The sequence below is a fragment of the Oncorhynchus tshawytscha genome, linkage group LG03 (assembly GCF_018296145.1).
Source record: "Oncorhynchus tshawytscha isolate Ot180627B linkage group LG03, Otsh_v2.0, whole genome shotgun sequence".
NCBI lineage: Eukaryota > Metazoa > Chordata > Actinopteri > Salmoniformes > Salmonidae > Oncorhynchus > Oncorhynchus tshawytscha.
In genome coordinates, this window is record NC_056431.1 from 21,498,208 (window position 1) to 21,514,628 (window position 16,421).

Here is a 16,421-nt window from a genome sequence, read left to right on the forward strand (position 1 = left end):
CAACTGGTTGTACACGGGCGGTGATCAACGAATTAGCAAGTCGGAAATGTCTAAACTTCCTAGTCCGGCTAGTATTTGAACGCAGAATACCTATGGATATGTATTGACGCAGGGCCTGATTTTGCTCGAGTTATTGTACCATTTTGGTACAGGAATATAGATATGTTTTATATTTTCAACTTGGCGTTTTTGTTTCTTTTGCATTCTCTAAGAGCAGAGGGAGGCTCAAATGCACGCCAGTCTTCTGTGAAGGTATTCGCCGAAGACTCACCACCTTACCTCGAACTACCTGTGTTCCAGCACTCAAGGGTGCCGCTGGTAGACAAGGAGCATTTCTCTCCAGTCCGTGGAACTGGACACGAACAATTACCGGATAAAGTTAGGAAAATACTGGTCCCGGTGTACCCAACACAGAAGCCCTCTGGTACAAAAAGTCAAGCCCGCGAAGTGATAACACTTTGTAATATCAACAAGATGTTCGTGCAGGTAAAGAAAAACATTTTGGGCTCCGGGAGTTCACTGTCTCAGCTGACACTCGGAACATGCCAAGCCAATAAATCTACAAAAGTTTCCCTCATCTTCGAATACGACCTCGGGCTCTGTGGGAGCAAGCGCTCGGTAAGGTTTGTCAGCATTCATAGGCCTACATTTCCCCGAAATAACTTGCTGATATTGACATAGGTCCTCTTATTTTCAATAAACAGTTAGTAAATAATCGTGTGGCCTACTCCAACACTCTCCGATATGATCCCCCGAAGATCCAAGGGCCTATCAGACGAGCTGCACCATTCACATTGCGAGTTGTCTGCCACTTCAACAGGTGACTTGCAGTATTTACACTATTTTGTGATGGATTGATGTTTACCTTGAGTTCATGTCACTGGAGGAGTTATCATTCCATACAAAGAAAAGGACATAAATGGTAGCAGGTTGGCACAACATTTTAAAAGTTGATTTATAATCAATGCCAATTATTTACATTTGCTTATTTCTTTCCAGATATCATTACTCCTACAAAATAGGCTACATGCTGAACGTGGTACACAAGGTCTCTAAACCAATGAAGAACAGAACCCGTTCCATGCTCACTGCACGTAATGGTAGGGTATAGATGAGTCATTGATCTACAGTAAATGAGTAGTCCTCATGTTATAAAATGTACTTAAATGAACCCTCAGGTAATCGAAAGATCTGACTACTCATTCTCTCTCCCTCAGCTCAATGGGAGAGACTTGCCCCATCCGATGGGTACTCTATGGGAAAGCCCATGTACTTTCAGGTTGAAGTGCCTTCCATGTCTAAAGATGGACGTCTCTATGTCCACTCATGTAATGTGACCATTAAGCAGTCACACTCCTCTACGCCTCAGTTCACTGTTATTGACAATTTTGGGTAATGTAGACATACAGTATGCCAGATCACTTCTATCAGTATCATTTGCACAGTACTTTGCTTTTAAAGAGGCAATCGGTAGCTGAAACAATAACAAAGAAAACCCCTGCCCATGTTTTGGCAAAAATCTGAGGGATGGGGCTGGAGAAATGTAACCACTCTCAAATTCATAGAGCGAGCAATAGATGCAAGTACTGCCCATCTATGACATCAAAATGATAGTTTTGGTTTCGGATGTTGTACCACAGTTATATTCTTCAAGAATATATGGGTACATATAATTTATTAATCCAAAAATGAATGTAGCACTTGTAGATTGACCTTTTTTATTTATTTAAAGGAACTTCTTGGATTTAACAGTAATCTATTTTCTGCTCAGGTGCATGGTTGAGAGCAAAAACAACAGTGGCTCCAGATTCATCCCATATAAAAGGAATGTTGTGAGGTTTACCATGGATGCCTTTCTGTTTCAGGCAATGACAGCAGGGCAGGTATGTTAAGGATGCACTCCATTCGTAATATGCAACAGTAACCATAGTCAACTGACCAGTAGTTGAACTTGAGTGCTATGACCTCATTAGATTTCCTATGCAATACATGGCCTCCAACAAGCATTATAACTACTGAGCTTAATCTTTTTCTTTCCCTTGTCTATGCAATTAATTTGACTGAGGTCCTCTGACACTACATTGCATTGGAAGAAGTATGTACATAAGTATGCAAACTGTAGATTCTGTGCCACATTTGAATCAGCTCAAGCCGCCTCTTCAGCCACAGCAGCTCTACATGTACTGTGCTATGTCTGTGGGGAGGTCTGTCCCCTCTTCAACTGCGAAGGCCTGCACTTACGATTCCGCAGCAGGAGGGTAAGCCCTGATAATACTGAAGTTGTCTGATACTTTATCCATATAGGCCCTGCAAAAGATGATAGAAAACCATGAATAATAGAAAAAAGACTCATGTGTTTCTGACACATCTTGGTCTGGTCCTATCAGATGGAAGGAGCTTTATGGAGCTTCTTCAGTCTGCTCCTGTTGTGAGTCCACATGTAGCTCTGCTGTCCCCTCTGGTGAGTACTGTGCCTACAAGTGTATTTTTGCATTTAATTACTGTTGGGTTTTGTGAGATGGTTTTGGTCGAACGTTTTTTGCATTTGTAAAGATGGCCTCATTATGATATGTACATTTTCAAACATTTACACACAAGGCTTAGCCTGTCACCATCAATGAGTATCCATTTATTCAGTCTGTCGGTGAGGATGTTTGGCATCTAACTCGCTCTGTGTACTCTAGCCACCACCAAGATGGTCACCAGCAAGTCGTGGTCGGTGGAATACAGCACAAAGCCTGCCCAGGAGTTGACAACAACCTCACAGCCCGAGACCGTTGTGGCGGGACAGTTAGGTGTGAGGCAGGTGGAGAGACTTAAAGAGAGGCCTGTGAAGGGATTTGCTGTTGTGGAAGTGGAGCAGGTCTCTGAACCACACAGAATATTCGAAGATTTCTTTGGTGTGGACAAATAAACAGCAAGTGTGGTCACTGCCCGATGTTCATGTCGATAATTCATTTTGGCAATAAAACAAATTACTGATACACCATCTAGTTCATCTTTTTGTCAGTTAAAATGTTCAATGGTTTGGAGAAAAGGAGACCAACTCAAATATACAAGTTCCTTTTATTAGCATTACTACAGGGGTAAATGTTTTATTGCTACAATTGTATGACACATTCTGTACAATGATACTTTTACAAATGTTAGATCGATGACTATAGTAATTGTGATCAAGACCTCATAACAGTTTTAGCACTTCCCACACTCAGTGACTTTCCCCTTAAAGTCCTTCAATGACCTCAATGACATTTTTAAACAAAATACTTACCTAATTGAAAAATGTGGTTTTCAAACAGCTGAATCACAGGCTATAATATGAACAAATTCTCAGCCTCCATAGTTGAGAAATTCAAAAAGGCAGAACCTTCATGGCTATCCCTTGGTCTCTACTCGTCATCATTGCTTCTTCACACTGTTTACCCTCTTCCTTTTGCCTATCTTTTATGGTGCCTCTGCTTGAAGATGTGACGTGAGCGTTATTGTCCATTTTACATTCTGTACTAACAACTCGCATAGCGTTACAATGTAACTTAATGTTAAAGACCAGATACATTGTGGATGTTATCTTTATCAGTCTGTTTCAGGAAGCTCTGCCATCCAGTCTAGTGCAAGACACCCATACCTCAATAGTATGAGCTTAGGTGGGAGTGAGTCCCTGGGTGCCTTGGCATGGGAGACCCCGGATACATGGGGCTGGTTGTTGAGTTCCAGTAAGTTGTAGACGGCCCGAAAAAGTTCCCAGGGGACACGGGCATAGGGGCGGCATGCGTGTTCATGAAGTTAATTTTTGGCTGGTGGCTGTGGTAGGGCTGGGCATAAGATACCTCAGTCTGGTACTTCACAATGCCCCCTTCTCCGCCGTGGCTCTGGTGGGCCTGTGAGATGCCCTGGAAGTCAAACTTGTAGGCGTAGCGCTTGCCGTGCACCTTGGTCATGATGTTCTTGTCGTAATAGTAGCGCAGGGCGCGGCTCAGCTTGTCATAGTTCATGTTGGGTTTGCTCTTGCGCTCGCCCCAACGCTTGGCCACCTCGTCTGGGTCAGTCATCTTGAACTCGCCATTGTTGCCCTCCCAGGTGATGATGCTGGAGTTGTTGCTGTCCGACAGCAACTCCAGCAGGAACTGCCACAGCTGGATCTGTCCAGAGCCTTGGAAGAGAAACGGGACAGGGGGTGAGGGGAATGGATGCATCAAAGGGCTGGATTCTGTTAAAGCGAGAAAGATCTGTTTCTGAAATGCTTCTCTTAAGGGTAGGATTGTTTATAGATTAGTATAGTTTTATCCATACACACTTCATTTTTCTGTATTTGTATAGATTTGTAAGTTGTTTTTTTTGCTTGAATATCCTTATCTACTATTGTGTATTGATTTCCATTTAATTCTTTATGTGATGTGCACTGCACAGAACACCTTAAGAATTATCACTGTGAATCATTGTCATTTTTATTTATCAATGAATCCCTTAAGGGATAGGTTGCCAACTGGCAATTTGACACAAATACAATTACATTTATTCACATGCACCATTGATATCTCCTTCTCGTGGACTATTTTGCTATTGTCATATCAATCTATGTCCCATGGGTGTCTGTGTCTGAGAATATAACTTGCATAAGAGATACCACCAGGATTCTAAATACACTTTCAAGTTTGAACTACTTCAGCAAATGTGACCTTTTTCACTGTGTGTCATGGAGAGAGACAGAACGTGGGTGGACCAGGCAGAAACCTACCCACAGGCCTGTGAGCGCTGGGGTCAGGCAGCCTGTATGAACTGTGTTTGCCTGTTCGTTTCTTGGAGTGGAGGGCCTGGCCTTCTGTGAGGAGATACAGAATTAATTCTGTCAAACAGGGTCATTCTGGTTAATGGGAGACAATAATTAAAATGTTTCAGCCTAGTTTTGCTGAGGGCGAATGTATAATGCTATCGTCTAGGTGGACATTTTTGTCAATGTGCCATCCCGGGGAGGTACGACTTAATTGTTCTCTTTTTAAGGAATACCTCTGCCCTCTGTTCTCCTATTCAATCTATTTTGGAGTGTTACAGTTCATGACACCAAAGCAGACAGTGTAAAGGCCACATTTGTCACCACCTTTTTGGTTCACCAGTTTAACATGGTGCATTATGGGATATGCTCTCACCTGGGTTTGCTAGACGACTGCTGATGGGACCTAATGCTTGGTATGGGTCTGCAAGGAAATTAAGGGTTGGAAAGGTTAGATTGTTCTGTTAAGACATTGTTGGCTTGACTATGGTACAACGGTTATACCAGTATTACAACAAACTAGGGTCAGGAAACGAGAAAGCAGTACAGATGCACACCTTGCACAATTCTCGGCGGAGGCTCTGTGACTCTGGTGCTGTTTTGGTGCTCCATGGGAGAACCTAAATCATAAACATGATGTATTTATCAGTTTTCTCTATCATTATTATTCCATCTTGAACTACAAAATTCTTGACTTAATGAATTTATTCTGCCTCCACTGTGAAACACTGTATTAATAATTTCTAGAACTAATCTGATACAACTATTAGTATGAATCTGCCTTAGTGCTCACAAGAAATGTAAAGCACTGAGAATGAGATGTGACGTCGGTTATTGTACCTTTGGTTACTGCAGGCAGCATGGGGTTCGATGACCAGCTGTTCCTTCTGCCTATCTCCTCATAGCTGTTCTCTGCTCAAAAAAGAACGGAGGGTGAGTCGAGGCATCCACAGGAAGAAAGTTCAGACGGGTAGCAGGGTGAATCCATTTGAATTCCATCACTTTTTGACAGCATCCCTTTTGATTTAAACAAAACTTTCCATAATGTTTGTACATGGCAGAAGTAGTCAGAAGGTTACATTTTGGACTTGAATACCAAAACATTTAGGAGATAAAGGTGCTCAAAGTTGACCCATTTTGCATACCATACCATGAGACATCCATGTCTACATCACCGGAAAGTATAAACAGTTGAATATGATATCAGTTAAAAGGTTTTTCAAATAAATTGAGATTTTTAAATTAAAATGTACTTTTTGACCTTTTTTTAATGTTAATTATCTAAAAACGTGTGAACTCTTTCTTCAACTCTTTCTTCATATATGTATATGTTGTAGATTAGACCCTACTTTACATCATCTGAGGTTTTTGTGTTGTGCCCGCCATTGGTTGAGACACAACATGCTCTTGAATACAGGGTGGGTGTCAATCATAGAAATAGAATGGACCTATATTTGAATATGAAACAAATCTGAGTTTCAGTGTTTATTGATTTGTTTCAGGTGAAATTACATTTTTATTTTTAAGAAAGTATAAAATAGTTTGACAACACTGTTTGTAAGCTTTTAAATGATACCAATCTCAACTGTTTATCTGTTCCAGTGATGAAGACATAACTGTCTCAGTATGGTGGGGTTTGTAAAATAGGTAAACTTTGAGCACCTTTATCTCTTGAATGTTTTTGCATTTGGGTCCAAAAAGTAACTTAGTGAGAACTTCTACAATGGGCAAATATGTCTGGAATGTTTCATTCAAATCAAAAGTGATTGAATTCAAGTGTATTTACCCAGCAGCCATAGACGGAAGGATTTTTTTTCCAAACACAATCATGGTATCAATAATTGCTTCTATTTCACCAGTTGCACGTCAGAGTACTTGGACAGACTAAGATATAAGGATAATTTAGTTGTAATGTCAGCCTGCGGTACCTCGGAGGGCCTTCAACTTGACATACTACATGAGAGGGTTCAACACTGACCTAGCCTGCAATGTAATCTCCCAGAGTAGCTCAAACTGCGCATGCAATGTTTCCAAAAATTCCTCCCATGTAGCAAGATACTCCCTGATCATCAAATGCACCACTGAGCATTCCCATAGAAAACAATGGGGTATCGTCATCGATGGCTTCGTCCATATTTTTTTTTACAGTCTATGGAAGGAAGCCCAAAATCTGAGACTTAAAAGAGTGATTTGAGGCAGCCAGAAGAAAACAGAGAGCTGTAGATGGTCCAGTATTCCTTGGGGTGAGTGTCCTTTTGCCCGGGCCACCTCTGTTGCCACTAGATTGTCAATTGTGTCCCAAAGTGGGACCCATACTCGCCCATTTCTCTGCCGGTGCAGCTGTTTCCTGTCTGAAACTGAACTTGAGACGTGGACTCGTCAAATAGTTATCAACTCAGGGCAACGCTCCGCCAAAAGACTTTTGCGCTCTAAACTATATAATCTGAAAAGGCAACTCAACACTTAATTTTGAAGTATTTGATCTGCCTCAGAGGTTTGAATAAATTATTCCTGCCACAAAACCCCTCCATTTTAATCCCCTTCTCATATTAAGGCTGTTTATCTCAATGCTCGCTAGCTCCAGGTTCTTTATGCATGCAGTTTAAGGATTTTACACTGTCACTGTGTTCTTGGTAATGAGTTGTGAAGTTAATTGTCTTACCTGATTTAACCTGTAGTCTGGGTTGTTGCTGTGTGTTGTTGGTTGGAGTTGTGGGGTAGGAGAAAGTAGGGCTGCCTAAAAAGAGATTCAAAGAAGGTTACAAAATGGATACATAGATCAATTATGTCCTCGTGGAGTATGAAAATAGTCATATGAAAAGTTTCTACGAGTCCCAGGCCGTAACCCTTACTCTGTCGGAGGTAATTGAGGTGGCCGAGCAGGATGTCAGTGTTGTATGCGGACGTGAGGCGCATCATATCCTCCTTGGTCATCTTGCAGAGGGCCTTGCCCTCCAGTGTGTGGAAGTGCCTGATGTCCACCTCCTCCAGGCTGTACTCCTTGATGGCCCAGTCCAGCCACTGGCGCACATGGTCCTGGGTCCACACCTCAGGGTCTGGGACCAGGAGGAAGAGGAGGACAGGGAGAGAAGAAAGAGAGATTGGTAAGTCGTGGTAACAGGAGGTTGTTGTAACTCACACAGACCCATCATCTCATCAAGTTGAGAAGTTACTCTTTTGAGTAAAAAAAAAAAGTTAAATGTAAATGCTTTCTTCTCCTCAAATGAAACTTAAGGTGTTTTTAAATGTACAGTAAGAACCCCAAAATGACGTATGAACCTCATGAATACCCCAAAATATCAGACAGTTTGTAGACGCCTAGCCTCTGTCTGTACACTAGGGCAGGGGTTCCCAAACGGTTTTGCTTTGTGACCCACCAATTGAGTTGTCCTTTTTGAGTCGAGACCCACCATAAGGGTTGAGTGGTGAAAAAAAACAGACACAGACCAAATAATAAGTAAAATGTATCTTGGCAGCGGAGAGAAAATGTTGCAGTTTTATAGCTAATCTCCTACATTTCCTACAATTCTATGCATTTTGACATGGCTAATGCTGTGTTCTTATGCTCAAACATTACAAAATCAATGGGGGCTGATTGTCTAGCTTTTATTTAGTTTATTGTTAACGTTCAAAGATTATAGGCTGTTATTGAGAAATAAATAGGTCCTTTATATGTTTTCTACATACTTTCTATTTGGTTTAAGTTTACACTGAAAGCGTTTTCATCCAGTGTCCCAGAAGTGGGTCCTGACCAACTTTTCTTTTTCTTGAGCGGATGGTCAAGGGGCTGGAACATAATTACAAATCATTTGTTGACTGTAAATTGACCTCAAGATGCCCAAACGGATGTTTGATTAAAACATCATTTCAAACCTTGCTTACATTTTTGAATCTTATCTATTATGTGTGGGAATACTTTTAACAGATTTCCAAAAAGTAAATCACTTGTAGCTGATTTGCTGGTGTTTTTATAAAAAAATGTATGTCCCAAAATAAAAAATGCAATTATCAATGTTGTTTTTGTGTTCAGAATTTGGGGGGGATGGGGCCCTGCCCTAGGGTCTTCATTGTCCTTGTTTAACACAGCTGTGATGTAATATCCGTATTATCAAGGCCACTAGAATAGCTTGGCCTGTGTGACTCAGGCTAAGAATCAAACCTTATAATCTTATCTATTAATTGTATAGATTTAATGTCTCATGTTTGGAATGTCATCTTAGGTGGAATCTCCCAACAATGACTCACTGGCTGGATTCCATTCCATAAATGTGCTCCCTTCCAAGTCCCTAAAATCTGCTCTTAATGGCTGACTCCCAAATGATGGAAGATCATTTAACAAGTGAAGGCAATATGATGGGAACACCATCCTAGCCTATTCTCTTCGCAGATCCTTGTGTGCCTTAGGATCTGGGCACCCCTCCGCTGAGTGTGTTGGCACCTCACCTGCGGGCACTATGACTCTCTTCTCCTCTGTGGTGCTGTTGGGCGTGGTGGCGGTCTGGGGGCTGGCGCGGGGCTCAGGGTATGAGGCCTGGTAGGCCAGCTGACCCCCTTCGTTGCTGCTCATGTGTCTGGAGCGTTTGGTCACACTACAGTCCACAGGGGACTCACGACTGTTGAGAGAGAATGGGGAGATGAGTAATATTCTGGTATGATTCTGTGTGATCCTGTTGCAGTATTTATTATGGTGATGGTAAACTCTCTTGAATGTAAAAAAATATATAACACTAAATAAGTGGGAATGTGGTATATATGACACTAAATAAGTGGGAATGTGGTATATATAACGCTAAATAAGTGGGAATGTGGTATATATAATATATAACACTAAGTGGGAATGTGTTAAATATAACACTAAATAAGTGGGAATGTGGTATATATAACACTAAGTGGGAATGTGTTAAATATAACACTAAATAAGTGGGAATGTGGTGTGTATATATAACACTAAATAAGTGGAAATGTGGTATATATAACACTAAATAAGTGGGAATGTGGTATATATAACACTAAGTGGGAATGTGGTATATATAACGCTAAATAAGTGGGAATGTGGTATATATAACACTAAGTGGGAATGTGGTATATATATAACACTAAGTGGAAATGTGGTATATATATAACACTAAGTGGAAATGTGGTATATATAACACTAAATAAGTGGAAATGTGGTATATATAACACTATGTAAGTGGGAATGTGGTGTGTATATATAACAGTAAATAAGTGGGAATGTGGTGTGTATATATAACACTAAATAAGTGGGAATGTGGTATATATAACGCTAAATAAGTGGGAATGTGGTATATATAACACTATGTAAGTGGGAATGTGGTGTGTATATATAACACTAAATAAGTGGGAATGTGGTATATATAACGCTAAATAAGTGGGAATGTGGTATATATAACACTAAATAAGTGGGAATGTGGTGTGTATATATAACACTAAATAAGTGGGAATGTGGTGTGTATATATAACACTAAATAAGTGGGAATGTGGTGTGTATATATAACACTAAATAAGTGGGAATGTGGTGTGTATATATAACACTAAATAAGTGGGAATGTGGTGTGTATATATAACACTAAATAAGTGGGAATGTGGTATATATAACGCTAAATAAGTGGGAATGTGGTATATATAACACTAAATAATTGGAAATGTGGTATATATAACACTAAATAAGTGGGAATGTGGTGTGTATATATAACACTAAATAAGTGGAAATGTGGTATATATAACACTAAGTGGGAATGTGGTAAATAAAACACTAAATAAGTAGTATAACTTCTCTCAAAGACTGCTAATTGTGATGCACCCTCCCTCACCTGGTTCCGTTGATGTGCTCTCCTCTCTTCCCAGGGTTCTGTGCTCCCGGCCCGGCCCACTCCGGCTCGATGGGTTCTTGGCTCTCTTCGGAGGCCTGGCTGAAGCTTCCCGGTGACGTCATCTCGCCCTTCATGTGCATGGTCGTGGCGGCAGGGAAGGGCGACTCGAAAATGGACTGGTCCTCGCTCACCACGGACAGTGCTTCCTGCCGACATGGACAAACAGTGGAGTCAGCGGTTACGGTAAGTATATGGGCCACAACCAGTCATGTGATGATGGTAGCCAGGAAACTGCTCACACCTCTGAGGTTTTTCCACACTACGTTGAATGGAACACGCATGATGAAATGTTATACCCTAATGAGTCTTGTTCTATTGATGAAGGATTTATTAATTCACGTTTCTAACTTTGTCATATTCCAGATGTCTTTAGAATATGTGATTGGTGACATGGAAAATAGAGGATTGTGGCATGAAGTTTATAAATCACTGTCATTATTGATCAATTTAGCTGTATCATAATGTTTGATTGCAGTTACTTGCGGAACACTGGCATCGACGTTTGGAGAAATGAGAGCTTCCGTGATCTTTGTCACAGTTTTAATTCGTTGGGATTGGGGTGATGGTGGGGGGGAGCTTGGTGGAGTCAGATCAAGATTTGAGACGCTTTCTTTGTGCTGCTTCCTGTGTTTAACGCTGACAATGGCCCCCAAACTCCAAACCATTCTTCAAGATGGCACTGTGTGTGTGTGTGTGTGTGTGTGTGTGTGTGTGTGTGTGTGTGTGTGTGTGTGTGTTTGTCTGCGAGGGAGTGTTGTGTCTGTACAGTGGGTAAGGATAGGCCTTGTTTTTGAGTCTTTGTGTGGGTAAGTATATATGTGTAGGTCTAAGTGCGTGTGTGTTTAGAGGACTTCACTATTGTCTTTGTGGCTCGTACGTCAGTGCCGGGCTTTTTCGGTGGCCCACAGGAAATCTGGCCCCCATGTGCAGAGAAACCTTTTGGCACAGGCCAAGGGAAAGGAAACAGAGGGGGGCCACTGTGTAAAGATGTGGCTCATTTTTAAACTGGAAAACAACCTAGGGTTGATGAAGGTAGGGGAGGATTGGGTACGTCGGACATCAAGAATACACAACCTTGATTGAAGTTCAAAGTGCCACACTTCCATTGTGTTACCTGAGCATTGTAAAGTGTTTCATGCATTGTACACATTTAGTGGCATTTCCTTCGTTAGACTAACTGTGACAGGACTGTTAGCTATAGCAACATTTAAGCTTAATTGAATGACATTAATATATCAAACTGACATATTATTTCAGTACTCATACTGAAATGTTAGTACATGTGATGTTTGTTTTCAGTGGTAGAGGAACAACACATCACAGGTCCACCACACTTTCCTCCCTGACCATTACCCTCTCTCTCTCCTTTCTTTGTCTCTTTCCTCTCGCTTCTCTCTTTCTTCTCCCTGTCTGTCTCCCTCCTCCTCTCATGTTGTGCAGAGGTCCTGACAGCAGAAGTGAAACTAAGGGCTGAGCTGAGAAGGGGTTGAGGCTGAGCAGCAATGATTCATGGAAAGTGTCATGAGCACCATTCTCATATTGTAATGTTATGCATTGGAGTGATCAATTGTTGAACTTCTTATCTTTCATTAGGTTCATTCATTGTTTCAATGGCGTGTTTGTGCATTCACAGCCCCAAGCTCATACACCTGCTCTTTCTCTCTCGCCCCCCACTCCCTCTCCCTCTATAGCTTGCAAACTGACACAAATATACTGAATGTGGCCTGACCGCCAATGCCACAACTGACTTCCTGTTCAATGAGTTTCGTAGAAGCTAGGCCCTGTTGCTGAGGGACACAAAATAGTTTTGAAAACAATTTTGTCTGCACACACATTTTAAAGTTCTGTCAGTTCTGCTGTCAAAGTGAAATTCTTTTTTTGGTTCATTATATTTGTGCATTATCACACTTAGGCCATTTTTATCTATTGAAAGGTTTGTACCGAATGTACTAGGCCCACCTAAGGCTAATACTACATACTGCCATAAAACGGGCTGTTGAACAAAATACAAAAGCCAACAGAACCATACACAGGCAGAACATGTAGGACTGTAAGTTAGAAGTCTGTTGTCTCAGGTTCAGCTGCTTAAATGGTTGATGATTAGCAGCACATCAGATAATCATCTTATGAATCATCCACAAAGGGTGGTGCTCACACAGTTCACCAATAGTGACACATCCTTGTACCACAACCATACTACCAACTGTTGTGAAACATCTTTAAATTCACAACAGAACTCTAGCTTAATAACCTCTATTGGAACTCAAACACAGTGCAAAAGCAAACGAATATGTACTTGTCCAACACCTGCTTCCCACCTAATCTCTTTTACAGTTCCTAGATACAGTTGAAGTCGGAAGTTTTACAAAACTAGTTTTCCAACCACTCCACAAATGTATTGTTAACAAACTATAGTTTTGGCAAGTTGGTTAGGACACAAGTAATTTTTCCAACAATTGTTTACAGACACAGTGAATTATAAGTGAAATAATCTATCACAATTCCAGTGAGTCAGAAGGTTACATACACTAAATTGACTGTGCCTTTAAACAGCTTTGAAAATTCCAGAAAATGTCATGGCTATAGAAGCTTCTGATAGGCTAATTGTCATAATTTGCGTCAATTGGAGGTGTACCTGTGGATGTATTTCAAGGCCTAACTTCAAACTCAGTGCCTCTTTGCTTGACATCATGGGGAAATCAAAAGAAATCAGCCAAGAACTCAGGAAAACAATGGTAGACCTCCACAAGTCTGGTTCATCCTTGGGAGCAATTTCCAAACATCTGAAGGTACCACATTCATCTGTACAAACAATAGCACGCAAGTATAAACACCATTGGCCAACGTAGCCGTCATACCGCTCTGGAAGGAGACGCGTTCTGTCTCCTAGAGATTACATGTCAGGAATTGTGAAAAACTGAGTTTACATGTATTTGGCTAAGGTATATGTAAACTTCCGACTTCAACTGTATATCTTTGATTCACAAGGGATACTGATTACTAGTCTAAATCAAAGGCTTGTAGACTGCAATGCATAACTATGGTTAGATTAACTTTTGTTCCATATCATTGCTGAAGTTGATTTATGTTGTGAATGTATTTTAGCTTTGATCTGTGCTTATGGTGCCTTTCCACAGAGGCCTCGCATTGCAAAGAGTTTGTCTACCAAGGTGAATGTTCATTGCCAAACAAGAAAAGATTGACTCCGCTAAATATTCAATCGTCTATGATTTTAAAAAGTCAATGGATAAAAAGTGTACATCTAAAAGAAAGTTCATTATGCTATTGTTTATCACAATTTAAATGAATAAATAACTGCCCATTGAAACCAGAGCCATATATCAAGAAACTGTTTTTTTTGCTTATTGTATGCAGTTGATCACTAATTCACTACGGTGATACATGTAACATGTGACCAACTCTGTCCTCAATATGGTGTAGAAGCCAAGAAAGCAGAAGTAGAGGTTGAATCGAGCTGATTTTGCAAAGGCCTGCAGCAGCTGCTCCTTCAACATGCAAAAACATGTGGTTTTCACAACTTTTGATATGGCGACATCATAGCTTCTGTTACATGGCTTTTAGACAGTAGAAACATAAAGCATGCACTGTAGCTGCCAATAATAAAGGATACACATGGAGTATGAGCACGGTCGTCTTAGTTATATTCAGAGTTAATGTATTCACATCTAAAACATTGCAGTGCCTCGACACATCCAGTGACTTGATTCTGTTTTGCAAAGACTCTGTTGCCTTTTTCGTGTGGATGGAGCGGAAATGTGTGCGGAAAGTCTGAGGTTTGAGACAGGAAGCCTGCAGAGCTCAGATAACGACACCTGACAAGCGCTCCTGTTTGCAGTTCAGGCCTCTATATTCTTTAAATAACTTTGTGACAAAAACAACTGACTTTATCTGGATGTTTTAGAAAATATCCATGTTTCAGTAGATGGGCCATCATATTTAAGTTTTAAAAGTGTGTGTGTGTGTGTGTGTGTGTGTGTGTGTGTGTGTACGTGCGTGCTCCTAAATTACGCTCTCTATGTCACTGTAATAACATCCATTTTCAGTAGCCTATTTATTCCCTCCCTCAGATTATCTGAATAGTAGCCTAAGTATGTTAGTCCTATATGTTGTAATAGCTATAGGGTATGAAGAAAAGTAATAATCATTTCGTTGTAAGTTTCTGGAAGTGATTTGATTTCAGTGGACGAGAAACAGGATGGACACCTGCAATGCGTGAAAGTAGGCTAATGTTGTTGGTCCAAAACGTATACATTTTAATCAAGTTTAATAACATTTTAATGTAAATGGCTTATTCCGATGCCTTAGCTACTTCAAAATATCATCAACTTGGAACCAATTTCAAAACCTGTTAAATCGTTTATTTCGTTTCGTTATTAGCCTCTAAATTGATGTGTTTCGTTCTGCAAATAGGCTGAATTGATAGTGAGGTTTATAACCTTGGCAGAATATCCATTTGTTGTGTTAGTGCCTTTTTTCTCAAAGTTGAAGGTCCTTGTTGCTTTACAGGACACGCTATTTAATCGGGCGCTACATATTTTGTCGAACTATTCGTTAACTGTTTGGTTAAATTCACTCTATTTGAAAATAATAATCGGTATTGCTATAACAAGGAATATCTCAATACCTTATATTTGTAATTGATGCTGTTCGGTTGTCTTGGTCAGGGTTTTTGCCCCACCTTCATGACAAAAATGCGTTTCAGAACCATTAGATAAGTCAATATTTTATTCATTCCAAATCTAGTAGCCTAGTTATTCTCATCAATTTCGATAAGCTTGAGATCGTCTCTACATTACCCCCATTTTAATAATTCGATTAAAGAAGAGTCATTTCCTGAAGTCCTTTTGTTAATTGGATAAAATAATCCTAACAGTTATTCATATGTTGTGGTAATCATGATTTAATGTCGAAAGAAATGTAAAATATGAAATACCAGTCATCTCATGGATTTCGATCCTCCAACTCTATGGAAAGTAGCCTTCTACTCCAAATACGTTCCATGGCGCCAAGACACCTGCCACGAGCGCGCTCCAATAAACTTGTACTGATCAAGATTGCTTGTATGCAGTGTAATGTGCCTCAAAGCTGTCGTCTTTATCATCAATTGGGACAGGTACATCACTTCTTTTTAAATCACCTTGAACTTTCTTTAAACTAGCATATGTGCTTTTAACCCAGGAACGTCTGCATTAAACTTGATTAAACGAAACAATTAAAATAGCGAGTTTTGCGCGCCCCTTTTTACGCGTGCAGTGCTGGACACCATTTCGTTTTTATCGGTGTGTAAAGATGTAGTGGTTACTTGTGTTATTAAAGAGCCGACATACAACCACGAACGGGAAGGAAGAGGAACTTTTGTACAAGAAGGAAAGAGTGGGGACCTCGCATCACCGCTTTGCCTCTCTCACTCAGCAAACAGAGACGTGCTAAACAACTCAGTGGGTGGCTGCGTATCGTTTTCACAAGCGACATAAAAACCAGTTCAATCGCCTACCTTTATCGTACAGTCCATTGTAGCAGTCACTCAGTCGTTGATTCTCATTTAGTCATTTAAACACGTTATAACTAGTCTGGATAGCCTGACTGAATCGCATCAACCCATACACAAGCGCATTTACCCTTTGGCGCAAACCATTGCAGCAACAATTCTTGCTTAGTCCATAACCGGATGGCAGCTTTTTTCTCTCTCTCTCACTCTAAATTGGGAAGTGAAGTCACTCTAACAACGCATTAGGGCTGGG

The 16,421-nt window shown here is 40.6% G+C and overlaps 2 protein-coding genes across 5 annotated transcripts; one reads left to right on the forward strand and one right to left on the reverse strand.

Annotated features, from left to right (window-relative positions):
* Window positions 1–2,983, forward strand: zp3d.2 (zona pellucida glycoprotein 3d tandem duplicate 2). Its single transcript, XM_024397484.2, has 8 exons — window positions 1–618; window positions 705–820; window positions 1,000–1,100; window positions 1,218–1,392; window positions 1,772–1,883; window positions 2,146–2,258; window positions 2,388–2,461; window positions 2,685–2,983. Exons 1-8 carry the CDS (start codon window positions 163–165, stop codon window positions 2,912–2,914), a joined length of 1,377 nt encoding a protein of 458 aa, XP_024253252.1. The 5' UTR covers window positions 1–162; the 3' UTR covers window positions 2,915–2,983.
* A 64-nt stretch (window positions 2,984–3,047) lies between these two features.
* On the reverse strand, window positions 3,048–16,376 carry LOC112231025 (Friend leukemia integration 1 transcription factor). 4 transcript variants are annotated; one of them, XM_042312169.1, is made up of 10 exons: window positions 16,299–16,376; window positions 10,600–10,805; window positions 9,212–9,381; window positions 7,621–7,824; window positions 7,431–7,505; window positions 5,609–5,680; window positions 5,326–5,388; window positions 5,145–5,192; window positions 4,736–4,819; window positions 3,048–4,150 (listed from the first exon to the last, which is right to left on the reverse strand). In XM_042312169.1, exons 2-10 carry the CDS (start codon window positions 10,737–10,739, stop codon window positions 3,627–3,629), a joined length of 1,380 nt encoding a protein of 459 aa, XP_042168103.1. In that variant the 5' UTR covers window positions 10,740–10,805; window positions 16,299–16,376; the 3' UTR covers window positions 3,048–3,626. The 4 variants fall into 4 exon arrangements, with proteins under 4 accessions (XP_042168103.1, XP_042168099.1, XP_042168102.1 ...); XM_042312165.1 differs by having other exon boundaries at window positions 16,175–16,338; XM_042312168.1 differs by lacking the exon at window positions 16,299–16,376 and adding an exon at window positions 15,614–15,945.
* Between the last annotated feature and the right edge of the window lie 45 nt (window positions 16,377–16,421).